The sequence below is a fragment of the Thalassophryne amazonica genome, chromosome 9 (genome assembly GCF_902500255.1).
Source record: "Thalassophryne amazonica chromosome 9, fThaAma1.1, whole genome shotgun sequence".
Taxonomy (NCBI): Eukaryota; Metazoa; Chordata; class Actinopteri; order Batrachoidiformes; family Batrachoididae; genus Thalassophryne; species Thalassophryne amazonica.
The window spans coordinates 89,696,828-89,712,756 of record NC_047111.1 but is presented as its reverse complement, the minus strand read 5'-3'; the positions used below and the strand labels follow the sequence as shown (position 1 = coordinate 89,712,756).

Genomic DNA, 15,929 nt, shown 5'->3' with positions numbered 1-15,929 from the left:
TAGTACCTACCTGTTGCATGTTTTGCAATAGTCAGACAGCTCTGAGCTCAATCCTTCCCCAGCAGAGGAGAGGGAAGGGGACAGGAGGACGTTGCCTCTCAAAAACAAAACAAAACAAAGAAAAACCAAACAAACAAAAAAACAGATATTTACATTCCACATGTAAAAAGATGGACAGCAGGCAGGAGACATGAAACGCAACACACTTTTCACTCATGGTTTTACTCATTAACAACTAACAACTAACTGTACAGTTTATCAATAATAACAGTACCTCTGTAATTTTTACAGAGAGAAAATATGACACATATGACATATGTTTTAAAGGAATGCTCTAAATTCTGAAGGTTTGACCTGTTAACAGATATGTGCCTAAAGGCATTATGGGAAATTCAAATGTCTCTTTCAATCACTTCTCCCCCTCGTCAAAATGCCAAAAACACTGCCATCTACTGGATGGGTGTGTGAATAGCAACCCATGTTGGTCATGAATTACACTTGACAAACAGAATTTTCAGTTTTGCAAATGCCTTTTTTTACAAATGAAAAAAAAAAACATATTTTCAAATACACATTTATTTGTAAAAACTAACACACAAGTTACAGTAACTTGTGTGTTGATTTTTACAAATAAACAAACCAACCAACCAGTGAAGGAGACTCATTTTTCCCATAATACCGTTTGGCACGTCTGTTAAAGCTCAACCCTTCAGAATTTAGCGCATTCCTTTAAAAGATATGTCATATGTGTGATATTTTGTCTCTGTAAAAATGACAGAGGCACCGTTAATCTCGACAAACTGTACGGAATTAGTTGTTTATGAGTAAAACAATGAATGAAAAGTGTGTTGCGTTACATGTCCCCTGCCTGCCGTCTGTCTTTTTGTATGTGGAATGTAAATGACTGTTATTTTTTGTTGTTTGTTTTTGTGGGCAACAGCAGCCAGCCAGCCAGCCAGCCAGCCAGCCAGCCAGCCAGCCAGCCTGCTCTGCTCTCTTCTGCTGAGGGAGGCCTGAGCTCACAGCCGTCTAACTACGTCAGACAGAAGGTCTCGCTCGTTGTTTGTTTTTAGGTTTGTGGTCACTTTTGATTTTACTCAGAAGCCTCACCAATGCTTAAACTCGAAACTGCCTTATCAGTAGCTGACAATGCTAAAAGTTAGCGGTTAGCTGTAACCTTCGCTAATTTATTTATTTATTTATTTATTGTGGTTTATCATTTTAGCGTTACAAAAGTTAACTTTTCGATTAGCGGATTAGCGGTTATCAAAGCAAACTTTTTGGTTAGCTGTGCCCACCACTGGGTGTGTCTGGGTTTAATTTATCCCACCCAGGTCCTGCAGGGTCTTGACCGGGTTCCGCGTCTTTACCCTGGGACTCTGGAGGAGCAAGCACTTCTAATACAGCAACACCCAGAGCCGCATTATTTGAATTTCAAGGGAACTCTCCAGAAAACCTACAGGTGATGTCACAGAGAGTTTGTCTTGTGTGTGTACATGTCAATACACCTTCATGTCAAAGTGACTTTAAAGTCCGTCACTGATAATAATGATCTGCAGTTGTGCTAAAATGTAATTTGTCCTCAGCAACAAAAAGCACAAGGGCCCGGTGGGGCCACATCACCAGACACGTGTGTTGTGTTTACTTGCACTGTCCAACACTAAGTAATGGCAGCGGTCTGCAAACATCACTCTCTGCGCTACTGAATAAGAATCGTGCAATCCTGTAATATAGATCAATGATGGATCATCTTGAAGTTGCATTTTGCAAGTACTGTTTAATTAGCAAAGTCTATCTGCATATGACATGCTGGAATAAAGATAAATCCTGCTTATTTCCATTTAGAATATATTGTTTTACAAAGAGAGGCACTAGGTTTAAGGGCCATAAAAGTGGAAGGTAACCAGCCAAATGACTGATGAAGGCGAACTCAGCTTACCTTTAAAAACTGTGGTGTGACTAATCGTACAGTAGCTATGAGGCAGACCTTCTCTTCTATTGATGACTCCAGGGTTCTTGGTAACGTCAATTCAAGTCCGTTACAAGAAGACGTAGGCACTGTTTGAAAGAACACAAAACACTCATAAATACCCATAAATCTACATAGAGTACAAAACAATAAAATTCTTATTTTATTTTTAAATGTGATAAGCACAACAGGAGGCAAATCTTACCACTGTTTTGAAATTTGAAACCTCCTACAAACTTGACGTACTCATAAATAGGTGACTCTTTTGGGTCAATATTACCTCTTGCTAGATGACAGCAAAATTCAATATGTGCCTCATCTGAAAAACAACAGATTTTATTTATAAGATAAGCAAACAATTCATGTGTAGCAAATACACAAAAACCATCTTTTGAAGGAAAAAAGTACTGTATTGAATTCATTAGTGTTTTGTGCAGGTGAACCTTGAGGGCATCATTGAAGTATTATTATTATTATTTTTTTATTTGATCACATTTTATGAAAGCTACAAACGGAATTATTTAGTGATAAATTTGCTTCTACGTTTTATGTTCGGATAAATTCATACACAATTTGGTAACTAAGATAGGTGCTCAAACAGACCCTTGTTACATTCTCAATGCACATGCTCAGTAGTGTATAAATCTCACATGACTAAGCGTGAGCTCCCACCTCTGTCGGCATGGGGGGGTCGTGAATTGCCTATTCGTCCAAAACACGTACGAAGAGCGCCTCTGGCAGCTTATTCCACAGGGCGATGTTGTACTAATCGCCTAACCCTAACCCTAACCCTACAGTCCAAAAAAGTGCTAAAACAGGATGAAATGGTTTAATCCGACTTGCCTCCTAACAGGCTGGTTTATAAAGTGCAGATCTGGCAACCCGTCTCAAAACAAAGGTAAATTGCGCCCTCGGCCAGAAGTTCATCTGCTTTCAAGTGCATGTTTTACTGTTTCTAAACGCTTGAAAAATACTGAAGGTGCACTGACACAAGCATGCCTGTGACTCACGCAATAGCACGAACATCATCGTGACAATCCTACCCGCTGTGTTCACAGCTGGACACTGTTCTTTGTTCTACCAGCTGCCACGTGCTCTGTGCTGGACACTGCGTATATAAAATAAGTATTTTGATTAATCATTTTTTTCTGCAAACTGGCTGCTGAAAACGGCTCTAACTGCATCCTGAATCACAGAGAGGCTGCAGCCAGAGCCGTTATAATCCTTCAGACGAGCTGCACTCTGACACGATCCGCTGACGTCACCACTCACTCTGTTCACTTTTTCTTTACTGCACTTGACGAGCTGCACATTGTGTTGGAGATTAGATCGCACCACATAGCACGACATTTGTACATGAAAATTTTTTTTGAACATTTCAAAAATCTCTGTGCACAATAGCATGCACCAGTGCCCCTCTGGCATCCTGTCTGCACCCGTTAAAGATGAGTTTACTCTCCAACACGACACAGGTCATGCTATTGCGTGAATGAAAGGCATGCTCGTGTCAGTGCGCCTTAAGAGGAGGGTACTTTTGAACAGCCCTGAACAACTGTTGGGTAGGTCTCAATGCTGATTGGTCGTTAGCTCTCGCAGGAGAAGATAACAAAAAACTAGTGAAATGAGACTAAAGCCCCTTTCACTGGCGTATTCTTAGAGCTGCGTATTGCAGCGTTGTGTTTCATTTAAATACGCCTGAAATGCGCGCGTACTCGGCCTTTTTCCGTGTTCGTAGATCTGCTTGCAGCTGTGTGTGTTCACTTTTCAATGTGTGCACAGAGTCGTGTGTAGCCGCTATTTAAAACCAGTTCACTCCTGCCGGCTGTGCAGAACACATCACTGCACTTGGAAAACAGTGGACTGTATCATGAGGGTTTTACAGTTTCATTACTGCCACATATGTAGCCAAAGCTCCTATTTTCTGCCTCTGTGGAAGTGCGCTCTGTTCTCTTCTGCACGGTGTGGTGCACGTCAGAAACAGAGTAATTTAACATTATTATTATTTTTATTATTATTATTATTTGTCTTGGTGGATCATTTTCATTGTGTACAGATGCTGCTGAGTCTGGCTGTGGTAAAGGCTGCTGTGAATGAAGCGTTGTGACTCTAAACTTTTAAAGCTCTGGTTGCTCTGATCAGGTTCGCTGATTTGATCAGACCTGATCGATCAGGACATCTGATGATCGCACCGACATGCAGTGATGAGGCTTTTATTTTAAAGTCACAGCGCTTATTGTTTGATCAGACACAGAGAGAGAGAGAGAGAGAGAGAGAGAGAGACAGACAGAGAGAGAGAGAGAGAGAGAGAGAGAGAGAGAGAGAGAGAGAGAGAGAGAGAGAGACACAGAGCGAGCAACCAAACTGCTGTTCCTGGATTTGAGGAACAGTTGAGGTTGAGGTTCGAGTTGAGGTTCGATTCCCTGTTCTGTACAGGGAATCAATGTGAATTGATGTGTACAGGATTGCTGTGTTGCACAGACTTGCATGCAGTAACGCTGTGCTGCGCAGACCTGCTTAAAACTGTTTCCAGCACTCTATGCCAAAGAAAATTAAACATGTTTAATTTCTTCCGTCATACGCACTCAACATACTGCTGTGTAGGGAGCAAAAACTTGATGTACAGCTGCTAAAAGTGGGCGGAGAGCTGCTCAACTCGGCGTAGACGATGCGCCACAATACGCATCTCTACGAATACTCCAGTGTGAAAGGAGCTTAACAGCAGAAGAACTGAAAAAGAACATGGATAGCAGAGGTGACAGATGGACAGATGAGGTCCACAGAGGATTTGAGTCCTCATGAAGGAATGAGAAATAATATTATAATATTCTAATTATAATATATCATTTATTGTGGCAAAAACTGATGCAGAATTATTACATCACTGCATGCAAAAGGCCAGTGGGTCTTCGCCACAATGGAGACCACAGCTGAGAAGGCCAACTATAGGATCATTCTTGTAAACGTTCACAACATTTGGGAAGTGGACTGAGTTCTGGTGGGTGGAAACTAGTTTCATGTCACTGTGGCAGTCATCTTACAAGATGAACCAGATAAATCAACCAGCTTGAATGCACTAAATGCCATGTTAAATTGATCATTTTATCTTTTAGCACCTTTGAAATGGCTACCCCTAAAATAAAGACAGATAACATCAACTAACTAAGCTCTACCAAAGTGCAGGAAATGATTCAGATCAAATGATGCACTGGGATTTGAGGGCAAAAATATAATGTCATATAATAAGCGAAGTGCGCATCTCATGCCGCGCGGTGCATTATGGGTAGGCTAAATTTTTCGACTACCAACCACAAGCTATGGCGGCAGAAAGCAGTGAGGAGTGCTGTGATTTGGATAATTTCAACCGCTGGAAAGTTGACGATTTAAAGCGTTTTTGTAAGCTCCGTGGATTGCCTGTTACAACCAGGACTACGTACGGCAGTGGACAGAAATGGAAAGAAGAGCTGGTTGTGCTTGCGTGTGCTGCATCTGTACAGAAAGTACCATTAGTGCTGACAAAGGAGGAAGAGCGCGCTGCTGTTGAAAATGACTGGTCCTTGTTGATAATTGGAGACAAACAAATTTCTGACCCCTTGAAGGCAAGTGACGGATGGTTAGACGAAGTCCAGAAACTGAAACTGTGGATACTGCAGAATATTTGCTAAGCAGGGATGAGAAATCGCTACTCCGCCGGCTTCATAATGACGACAATGACGGTGAGTCTCACATATAACCTCTTTGGTGTCACGTTTGTTTTGATAAGTTGACAGACATACAATGATATGTGCATGCATGCATTTCTTTTGTAGAACATGTCAATTTTACAATATTACGCGCCACGTCATTCATGGTGCGACATTACAGTCATAAGCCGATGCACGAAAACTGCGGCATGGTTTCAGGATACTGACAAAATAAATGTGTGCAAGAAACTTACAATTTTAGTCCGTCTTTTACGTCCGTCTGGATCCTTCTTTTCTGTGGGGAAATCGTGTAGAATGAACGGAGGTTTACGGCCACATTTCTTCTTCTTTCCGTCTTTGTGTGGACTCGGCAGAGCTTTGCAATCGTGTGTTTTCAACCAACTTTCAAGCCTATAAATTCCGTTCGAGCATTTGAAAACAGCACAATGCTGCCCTGTCATTATTGTATGAGTGACTTAAGCCTTAAAGCCTTTGAAACAATCCCTGTAAACCCTTAACCTTTACAGTCCGCTAATGCTACTGTATACGAAATTCAATGGGAGCGATGTGAGTTTGGGAGCTGGAACTTTTGCCTGCGTTTGACCCACGCATGCGTTGCGCACTTCGCTTATACAACATCTTGTGTCTTTCTGAAATGAGCAACCTTTTATGAAATGTGCACAGCAGGAGATGATATCTACTGCAGACATCACTGTGAGACAGTTTGCCGTTTATGCTTCTAAGCATAGATAGAGGCCATCACTGTGTTGCCACCTCTGAACATCCTGATAGTAACAGAGGATTAAGGTCAGTGCCTTGAGCCTGTGATACTACACTGCTTTGGATTACTGTGCTAACATAACACTGAGTTACAGTCTTAACCATGATACCAAGTTAGCTCCTATTATTAGCTAAAACACTAATTAACTTGTGCCAATTCAACATGCAGATCCACCTTGGATTTGCTGTGGAGTCCCGAGTGCAAACAAGGGAGCAGTCAAAGGAACTTACTTTTACTAATTATAGATACACACTAATCAGCAATCCAATAAATGACAGATCCCTATTTAGAAACATGTTCCCTAAAAGCTTTGCACCTGTTGAAACCTAACAAATAATGACTGCACCTCAAAGGATTCAGCTGTCAAATGTCTGAAATTTGCAGATGACACGACAGTCGTCATCCAAGAGGGTGACGGGTCTGCTTATCTTTGGGAGCTTGAATAGCTGGTACTCCAGTGCAGTCCAAACAACTTGAAGCTGAACATGCTCAAAACTGTAGAGATGATACTGGATTCCAGGAGACACTCCTCTATATTGCACCCCCTCATTATATCCAAAATCCCAGTGTCACCTGTAGAAACCTTAAGGTTCCTAGATACTAACATCTCTCAGGACCTGCTCCATCCTCAAAAAGGCCCAACAGAGACCTTACTTTCTGCAGCAACTCAGGAAATACGGTCTGGCACAGGAGCTGCTGGTCCAATTCTATACAGCATTCATCGAGTCAGTCCTGTACACATCCATCAGTCTGGTTCAAAGCTGCCATGAAACAGAACAGAAATAGACTGCAGTGAACTGCAGGATCAGCAGAAAAGATCATAGGAGCTCCCCTGCCTACCCTCCAGGACTGGAACCCATCAATAACAAGGAGGTAGGGCCAAGAGAAAATTATGAGGACTCCAAACATCCTGAACATAACCTTTTTCAACTCCTCCCCTGTGGCAGATGCTACACAACCATGTTCACCACAACCAGTAGACACAGACAGTTTCTTTCCTCATGTCATCACCTTAATCAACAGTTGCCCACAGACACATTGCGGCTCCCTCCATACATGACACACCTTACTGTTGTTTGCACTACTTCACCTTGCACCATATGTACATTACTGTCATCTACACACAGCGTGGAAGTTATTTTGACATTGAGTCCTGTCTGCAAACAAGTGTACACTGTCTATTGTAGATTGTGCACTGTATAATGCATAGTGTCTGTGCATGTATAGTACAGAGACACCAAGTGCCGGAAACAAATTCCTTGTGTCTGTACTAATAAACTTGGTGAATAAATTTGATTCTGATAATATGAAACAAAACAAAACCTGACATGAAGAGCCAAATGATAGATCACAAAAAAATCTTTTGGACTGCATATGAAAAACTACTACACTCAGTATTTCTTGCACATAATCTGACCTCTTGTTACAGGAGGCCGTGCAGATGTTTGCAGATGGATACACCATATTCCACACTGCCATGATCAACCAAACAGACAGTGCTTCGGCTCAGGAGGGTACTTACGCTTCAGGAAGTCAGCAGCAATGGGATCGGTCATCAGCATGTGGGATGATAGTAGTTTAAACACTTCCCCGTGCTCACGCTCCGGGAGAAAATTCATGATATTTTGGTCCACCATATCTGACTGGTGCAGAAGGCCAGGTGAGTGATGGTCAGTACAACATGTGCCAAAATGCAGTCCCCCCCATGACCCTTAACTGGAGTAAGCAGTTGAAAATGAGTGAGTGAGTAAGTGAGTGAGTGAGATATAGTGAGCACAGCAGTCTGTGTACACAGACTGATTTTACATTTTTAAAATTTTTAAGTGGGTTCAACTATATTATAAACAATATCATTAATTTTCATGACAGAAGTAAGTATAATATTTTAAAATGGAAATAGGGCATGAGACAATTAGCAACAACATCAAAGGTAAGAATTCAGCACTTAATATGATTTGACCTCTTATGCGGCAACACAACATGAAGAATACTTTAAATAATGTCCAAATAATTATTATCTCAGCCAGGTCATCACTGAAAATGAGAACCAATTCTCAATTGATTTTACTTGGGCAAATATAGGTCAGATAAACACATAAATGTTTATACTAAGAAGAACTAGTTTTTTAAAATACATATCTTTTGGAAATAGGTTTTAATAACATTTCTTACTTACCGGTAAATGGCCAATAAGTGATGATACACTATCCGATACATATATGATGTTTCCATCTGTAGTTAATGCGACCAGGAAACCATCCAGAGCCTGTCAGAACAACAAAATGTCCATTATGAATAATCAAAGGTCATGAGAAGTTAACTGTGTTCTAAACAACAGCTTAACTCTGAAAGTATGCATTGGCGTCACACTGAGGACCTGCCTTTGGTTCTGCACTCTTACACTGTCATATAATGAACATTATTCTCACTTTACCGAGGCATTGCTAGGCCAGTAGCGTAGATTTACGTCGACGCTACCTGGCTATACCCACCTGCAGTAGCGAACAAGTATCGGCATACCCGCCCGCTGTGCGTAAACAAATGACGTCATAGCGCGCAGCCCAAGAACTGTCCGCAGAGGGGAAAAGAAAAAAGCTGTCCACAGAGGAAAAGATAAAAAGGCGAGAAGTGTGTGTTGGTCCCAATATGGATATTCCGGATGATTTTGTCATGGATAGTACAACAATGAACGGCAGCTAAAGCAGCCAGCTTGATGAGGACACACTGCCGAATTTGGAGAGCAGTGCGCGGCAGCCGACATGACAAAAGTTAAAGTGAGACAACTTTTTATGTACGCGTTATGTGTTGTGTATCTCAGTAAAAAGTGATAATAATGCAAATAACATGCCTGACTGGGCCCGATGTTCATGCCCAGTCGCCCAAAATGACAGCTATTCGCCCTCGTCTAACTCGGGCAAATATCTGTCATTGCAGGCGACGGCATGGACGGAGGGACTCAGAAAATGCATACCGCCCTCAAAAAGCATGTTATTGTATTATTATTATCACTTTACCGAGGCGTTGCTAGGCCAGTAGCGTAGATTTACATCGATGCTACCTGACTATACCCGCCCACTGTGCGTAAACAAATGACATCATAGCGCCCAGTCCAAGAACTGTCCGCAGAGGAAAAGATAAAAAGGCGAGAAGTATGTGTTGGTCCCAATATGGATATTCCGGATGATTTTCTCATGGATAGTACGACAATGAACAGCAGCTAAAGCAGCCAGCTTGATGAGGACGCACTGCCAAATTTGGAGAGCAGCGTGGGCCAGCTGACACCACAAAAGTTAAAGTGAGCCAACATTTTATGTACGCATTATGTGTTGTGTATCTCAGTAAGTGATAATAATGTAAATAACATGCATTTGTCGTGCGGTATGCATTTTCTGAGTCCCTCCGTCCATGCCGTCACCCACAATGAAAGATATTCACCCTCGTCTAACTCGGGAGAATAACCCGGTCTTCCCCGGGGCCTTTCCCAGATAAAATGTGCTCGGAACACTTCTCCAGCGAGGCGTCCAGGGAGCATCCGAAAAAGATGCCAGAGCCACCTCAGCTGGCTGCTTTCGATGTGGAGGAGCAGCGGCTCGACTCCCTTAGAGACAGGGTGAGGAGCTCGGTCACTCGGGAGGAGAAGCCTTTTTATTATATTGAAATTCAGTTTTAGATTTCAAATGTTAATTTTGTACAAAATATACACTGAACATTAATATTATTTTTGGCCCATGGCCGTCCATGCAGACTTATTTTTGGCCCTTCATAGGAAGAATTTGGGCACCCCTGATTTAGTGGATTAAAGGTGTCCTGTGTAGAGAAACAAGCAACACTCCCTCTGTGCTCTGACCTTTTCTGTCCCCCATTCACATTCCCGGTCTTAGTTTGAGTCTCGTCCTGTAAAACTGTTCCCTCTCCCCATGTATCTAAAAAGGCAGCAGTTGTCACTACTCATTGCACAGCTACTGAATATTTTTCAAGATGCTGTATGGCAGTGACTTCGTGAAATATGTCCAAATATTGCATTTAGAGGATAAAACTCCCTCTTGGCAATACCATGTTCAGACTAAAAGCCACATGAGTCTGGCATGTTCCATTCTGAGAGTTATTTGAACTGTTGAAAGGCTTCAACTCCCAATAGTTGTACTCAGTGCAAAGGACCGAGAAGGGAGGGTTGAAGAGGAGTGGCTGAGGAGGGAGGCTTTATTTACTTGCACAAGTGTAGAACTAGTCTGACAACTACTGGTAGAAAATAATTCATAGAACCTCTAATGGATATTGCTGTTAGGATGAAGTTCTATTTTTTCCATTTTTTTAGACACATTTTCCCTCAAAGTATTTGTTGTCGTAAATACGTATCTACCTCAGTTAGCGCTTACATTTAAAATCCTAATTTGGCACATTCTGCAAAGGAAGGCAGCAACACCCCCACAGAGTGCAGAAACAAGAGATTTTCTTTTCAGGTGTTGAGCTTTGCAATAAATTTCACGGCGGCTGTAGTGCCAATCCCAAGACCATGGGATCTTAAAAGTAACTGAAGTTATCTTAATCATCTTGATATCATGTGATGACATTTACATTTGCCCATTTAGTGACACATCTACAAATATATGAGGATACCAGAATAAAACATTTTGCAGTGAGTGTGTTTATCATAAAATATGAACTCGTCAATTTGTGAATATCATGACTCAGCTTGGATTGTTCTGCAAGTACATCACCCTGGGTTTTACCTCCAGCATCAGCTGAGTGAACTCTTCATTACTGAGGAACGAAGGCTTCCAGTCTTGTTTGACATCGCAAGTTTTACTTTGCGCAGTTATGTCTGGAACAGATGAAAGATGAAATGGAAAGATTCAATCTCATAAAAGGTTACAAAACAACACCACTTTTGGCAAAGACACTGGAGGCTGCAATGTATAAAGGTGTGCCTGCAGGCAAAAACATGATAGTTTCAAACCAAATCTATCATTAATTTTTGAAAACAGAATTAACTGATGAAGCATGCAGAATATGCCACAGTTTCGCTACCTTTTTGTTTTTGCAAGAAGTCGATGGTTCTTTGCAGTATGGTGGATTTGTCCATCTTGCGTGGATGGCCTTGACCCTGCAGCATAGTACATAGTTCCTTGACGAGCACATTGAACTGGTCTCTTCTTTTCTTTTCTGATTTGTTACGGGATGCCCTTAAGCAGTGAACAGAGAAGGACAATTATAAATAAGGTGAATCACACATGAAATCTCAGCCAAGGCACAATGCACTGAATCTTTGCACTTGTAGAACAGGCAACGAGTTTCCAAATACATGTCCCCACATACAGCTACACAAAGTACATTTAACATGCATCACGACGAGCATTGGAGCACATCATATTCACAGAAACAAGAAAGTACACTAATGCAATAATTAGTTAGTCACTTACAAAAAAAAAACAACTTACTATTACTTTAAAAACTTAATTTATTCTACAATACAAATATCAAGCATTAACTCACATTAAGTTTTTTCCTCATTATTTAGAGTTTTGGAACATTCTCAGATAGACAGACAGACAATCAAACAAATATAGTATGATAATAATGTTGATACAGTACATCCAAAGTCCCACTTCCTACAGATTAAATCAACTTTTATGCATCTTCCTTTACGTTTTATACTATTCATGTTATTATATAGGTGAATAAGATCAAATGCCACATCACTGCCACATGCACAGTATGCCGATTTATTTGCTTTTTTTTCTTTTTACCTTTTTGCCCGGTCCTTCTCATCTTCGTCAATTAAATCTTCCACACAGCTGCTGGTGCTGGAACCAGAACAGAAATTTTATAGTCAATAAATGTAGTTTCAAAAATTGTCAAGAAAAGGCAGTAGAAAAGCAATTTATGTCTGTGAATGTTTTCAAATGGGGCTTTAGTTTACCTCAGGTTTCAGAATAAATTATTAAACAAGGAAAGAGAGAAAGTGAAAGCAGCTAATCTGGTGTTTCAGTAGAAGTCCAACACACAGCATTATCACACTTTGTTCCCATACACTGAAAAAACTGAAACACAGTGCACTTCATTCAAAGTACTTATTTACATCGGTCTAATGGAAAATTGTGGTTTCCAGTTTAAATCTGCTGGAATCACTTTACAAAATCTTAAAATATACATTGTGAGAATCTAAAAAAAATTAGCTGTAACAAATTACATCAATTTTTTTAAGTTGATCCAAAGTATCATTTTTTTCAGTGTACATTCTGCTCTACTGCAAGCTTCCAATCACTTTTTGTAAAAATGCTTCCATGATACGAGGTTGCTACATCCTGCACCCGCAGTGTTTGCAGGAACATCTTTGGCAGCAACGCTGTCGGTTGAAGAATTGGACAAGTTGTTTTACTGGAATTAAGAAAGCAGATGTGTGCTCCACACAACCTGCTGAGCTCATCAGTGGCTTTCGCTGAACCTGACAGTGTCGACGGTTGCGTGAAAAGCAAAGCGAACTGCTGTGCTCGCACTCCTGCTAAAAGAAGAAACCTGTCTAATATTAAGTAAATTATCAAATGACGATCTATTTAGGTAAACCCCCGGAGGAGCTGGGGGGAGGTGTGTGTGGATCGGGAAGTCTGGGCGGCTTTGCTTGAGCTGCTGCCCCCGCGACCAGACCTCAGATGAAGCGGAAGAAAATGGATGATGGATGGATGGATCTATTTAGGTGTCATATAAAACAAATAATGAATTTTTAGTCCTGACTTTATTTTCTCTGTGTGTATTCTATGTTGTTAGGGTTTGGGTTTTACCCGGTTTTTATTGAACCGATGTCTGAGTTGTTTATTACTTATCATGTTGTCTTGTTTTTCCATGGTTGTTTTGCATTTTGTGTGTTTTTGGTTAATGTCTTTGGTCATGTTCAGATTGCCAACATCAACATTCCTGACTTCCTGTGACTTCCTGTTCCGGAGCACAGCGGTGTTCTGCTGTATCTGTTAGCTGTTTGAACTGAGCTGTTTGAGTTCTTTGAATTAACAGTCTTTTTCAAGACTTTTTTACTTTTTACTTTTTTTTTTTTTTTACTTTTTCACCGTGCTCCAACGCCTAAAGAAGACCTCTAACGGTCGAAACATCGCGACGGAGCACTTTTATCAGCTAACTTTCATCAGCGTTGGCAAGCTAGCTAGCTTGCTAACGCTTTCGTTTTTATTTTTATTTTATTTTTTAGCACTGTTGTCGTGCTGCTCCACAGCCTGTCTAGTGGATTTTTATTTTATTTTAGCGCTGTTGTCGTGCGTTACCTGTGCTGCTCCACAGCCTGCCTAGTGGATTTTTATTTTATTTTAGCACTGTTGTCGTGCGTTACCTGTGCTGCTCCACAGCCTGTCCAGTGGATTTTTATTTTATTTTTTAGCACTGTTGTCGTGTGTTACCTGTGCTGCTCCACAGCCTGCCCAGTGGATTTTTATTTTATTTTTTAGCACTGTTGTCGTGCGTTACCTGTGCTGCTCCACAGCCTGTTCAGTGGATTTTTGTTTTTTAGCACTGTTGTCGTGCGTTACCTGTGCTGCTCCTCAGCCTGTCCAGTGGATTTTTATTTTATTTTTTAGCACTGTTGTCGTGTGTTACCTGTGCTGCTCCACAGCCTGCCTAGTGGATTTTTATTTTATTTTAGCACTGTTGTCGTGTGTTACCTGTGCTGCTCCACAGCCTGTCCAGTGGATTTTTATTTTATTTTTTAGCACTGTTGTCGTACCTGTGCTGCTCCACAGCCTGTCCAGTGGATTTTTATTTTATTTTAGCACCGTTGTCGTGTGTTACCTGTGCTGCTCCACAGCCTGTCCAGTGGATTTTTATTTTATTTTTTACCACTGTTGTCGTGTGTTACCTGTGCTGCTCCACAGCCTGTCCAGTGGATTTTTATTTTATTTTAGCACCGTTGTCGTGCGTTACCTGTGCTGCTCCACAGCCTGTCCAGTGGATTTTTATTTTATTTTTTAGCACTGTTGTCGTGCGTTACCTGTGCTGCTCCACAGCCTGTCCAGTGGATTTTTATTTTATTTTAGCACCGTTGTCGTGCGTTACCTGTGCTGCTCCACAGCCTGTCCAGTGGATTTTTATTTTATTTTTTAGCACTGTTGTCGTGCGTTACCTGTGCTGCTCCACAGCCTGTCCAGTGGATTTTTATTTTATTTTAGCACCGTTGTCGTGCGTTACCTGTGCTGCTCCACAGCCTGTCCAGTGGATTTTTATTTTATTTTTTGCCGCCGTTGTCGTGCGTTACCTGTGCTGCTCCACAGCCTGTCTAGTGGATTTTTATTTTATTTTTTACCACTGTTGTCGTGCGTTACCTGTGCTGTTCCACGGCCTGTCTAGTGGATTTTTATTTATTTATTTTTTTTTTACCACCGTTGTCGTGCGTTACCTGTGCTGCTCCACAGCCTGTCCAGTGGATTTTTAGTTTTATTTTTACCACTGTTGTCGTGCGTTACCTGTGCTGCTCCGCAGCCTGTCCAGTGGATTTTTATTTTGTTTTTTGCCACCGTTGTCGTGCGTTGCCTGTGCTGCTCCACAGCCTGTCTAGTGGATTTTTATTTTATTTTTTGCCGCCGTTGTCGTGCGTTACCTGTGCTGCTCCACAGCCTGTCTAGTGGATTTTTATTTTATTTTTTACCACTGTTGTCGTGCGTTACCTGTGCTGCTCCACAGCCTGTCTAGTGGATTTTTATTTTATTTTTGCACCGTTGTCGTGCGTTCGCTGTTGCCGTGCGTTACTTGTGCTGCTTCATGGCCTGTCTGGTGCCTTAACTAAAGCACTCCTTCTGCTGAATCACCTCTAAATTATTTACACATTATTCACTTTGCGTGTTTTTAGGAATCCACTAGGTTGCGTAGCTACTAGCTTTAGCCGATTTAGCATGGCGGCTTCTCCTGTCTCTCCCGCACTTTTCTGCTCTGGTTGTGAAATGTTTAGTTGTTCCTCGGCCTCCTTTAGCAGTAACGGTACTTGTAATAAGTGCAGCTTATTCGTAGCTTTGGAGGCCAGGCTGGGCGAATTGGAGACTCGGCTCCGCACCGTGGAAAATTCTACAGCTAACCAGGCCCCTGTAGTCGGTGCGGACCAAGGAGGCTTAGCCACCGTTAGTTCCCCCCTGGCGGATCCCGTGCAGTCGGGAAAGCAGGCCGACTGGGTGACTGTGAGGAGGAAGCGTAGCCCTAAACAGAAGCCCCGTGTACACCGTCAACCCGTGCACATCTCTAACCGTTTTTCCCCACTCGACGACACACTCGCCGAGGATCAAACTCTGGTTATTGGCGACTCTGTTTTGAGAAATGTGAAGTTAGCGACACCAGCAACCATTGTCAATTGTCTTCCGGGGGCCAGAGCAGGCGACATTGAAGGAAATTTGAAATTGCTGGCTAAGGCTAAGCGTAAATTTGGTAAGATTGTAATTCACGTCGGCAGTAATGACACTCGGTTACGCCAATCGGAGGTCACTAAAATTAACATTAAATCGGTGTGTAACTT

At 41.8% G+C, this 15,929-nt stretch overlaps 1 protein-coding gene across 10 annotated transcripts in view; it reads right to left on the bottom strand.

Moving 5' to 3' along the window:
* The window catches only part of npas2 (neuronal PAS domain protein 2), a 107,221-nt gene that overhangs the window by 24,611 nt on the left and 66,681 nt on the right, over positions 1–15,929 (bottom strand). For 9 of the 10 annotated variants that reach the window (XM_034178732.1, XM_034178733.1, XM_034178730.1 and 6 more), the window contains 7 exons: positions 12,178–12,234; positions 11,459–11,613; positions 11,161–11,252; positions 8,607–8,696; positions 7,953–8,073; positions 2,175–2,288; positions 1,940–2,058 (listed from right to left, as the gene is read on the bottom strand). In XM_034178732.1, coding sequence (XP_034034623.1) covers positions 1,940–2,058; positions 2,175–2,288; positions 7,953–8,073; positions 8,607–8,696; positions 11,161–11,252; positions 11,459–11,613; positions 12,178–12,234 — 748 coding nt within the window. The remainder of the gene's footprint in view (positions 1–1,939; positions 2,059–2,174; positions 2,289–7,952; positions 8,074–8,606; positions 8,697–11,160; positions 11,253–11,458; positions 11,614–12,177; positions 12,235–15,929) is intronic. The other variant, XM_034178734.1, reaches the window with a different exon arrangement.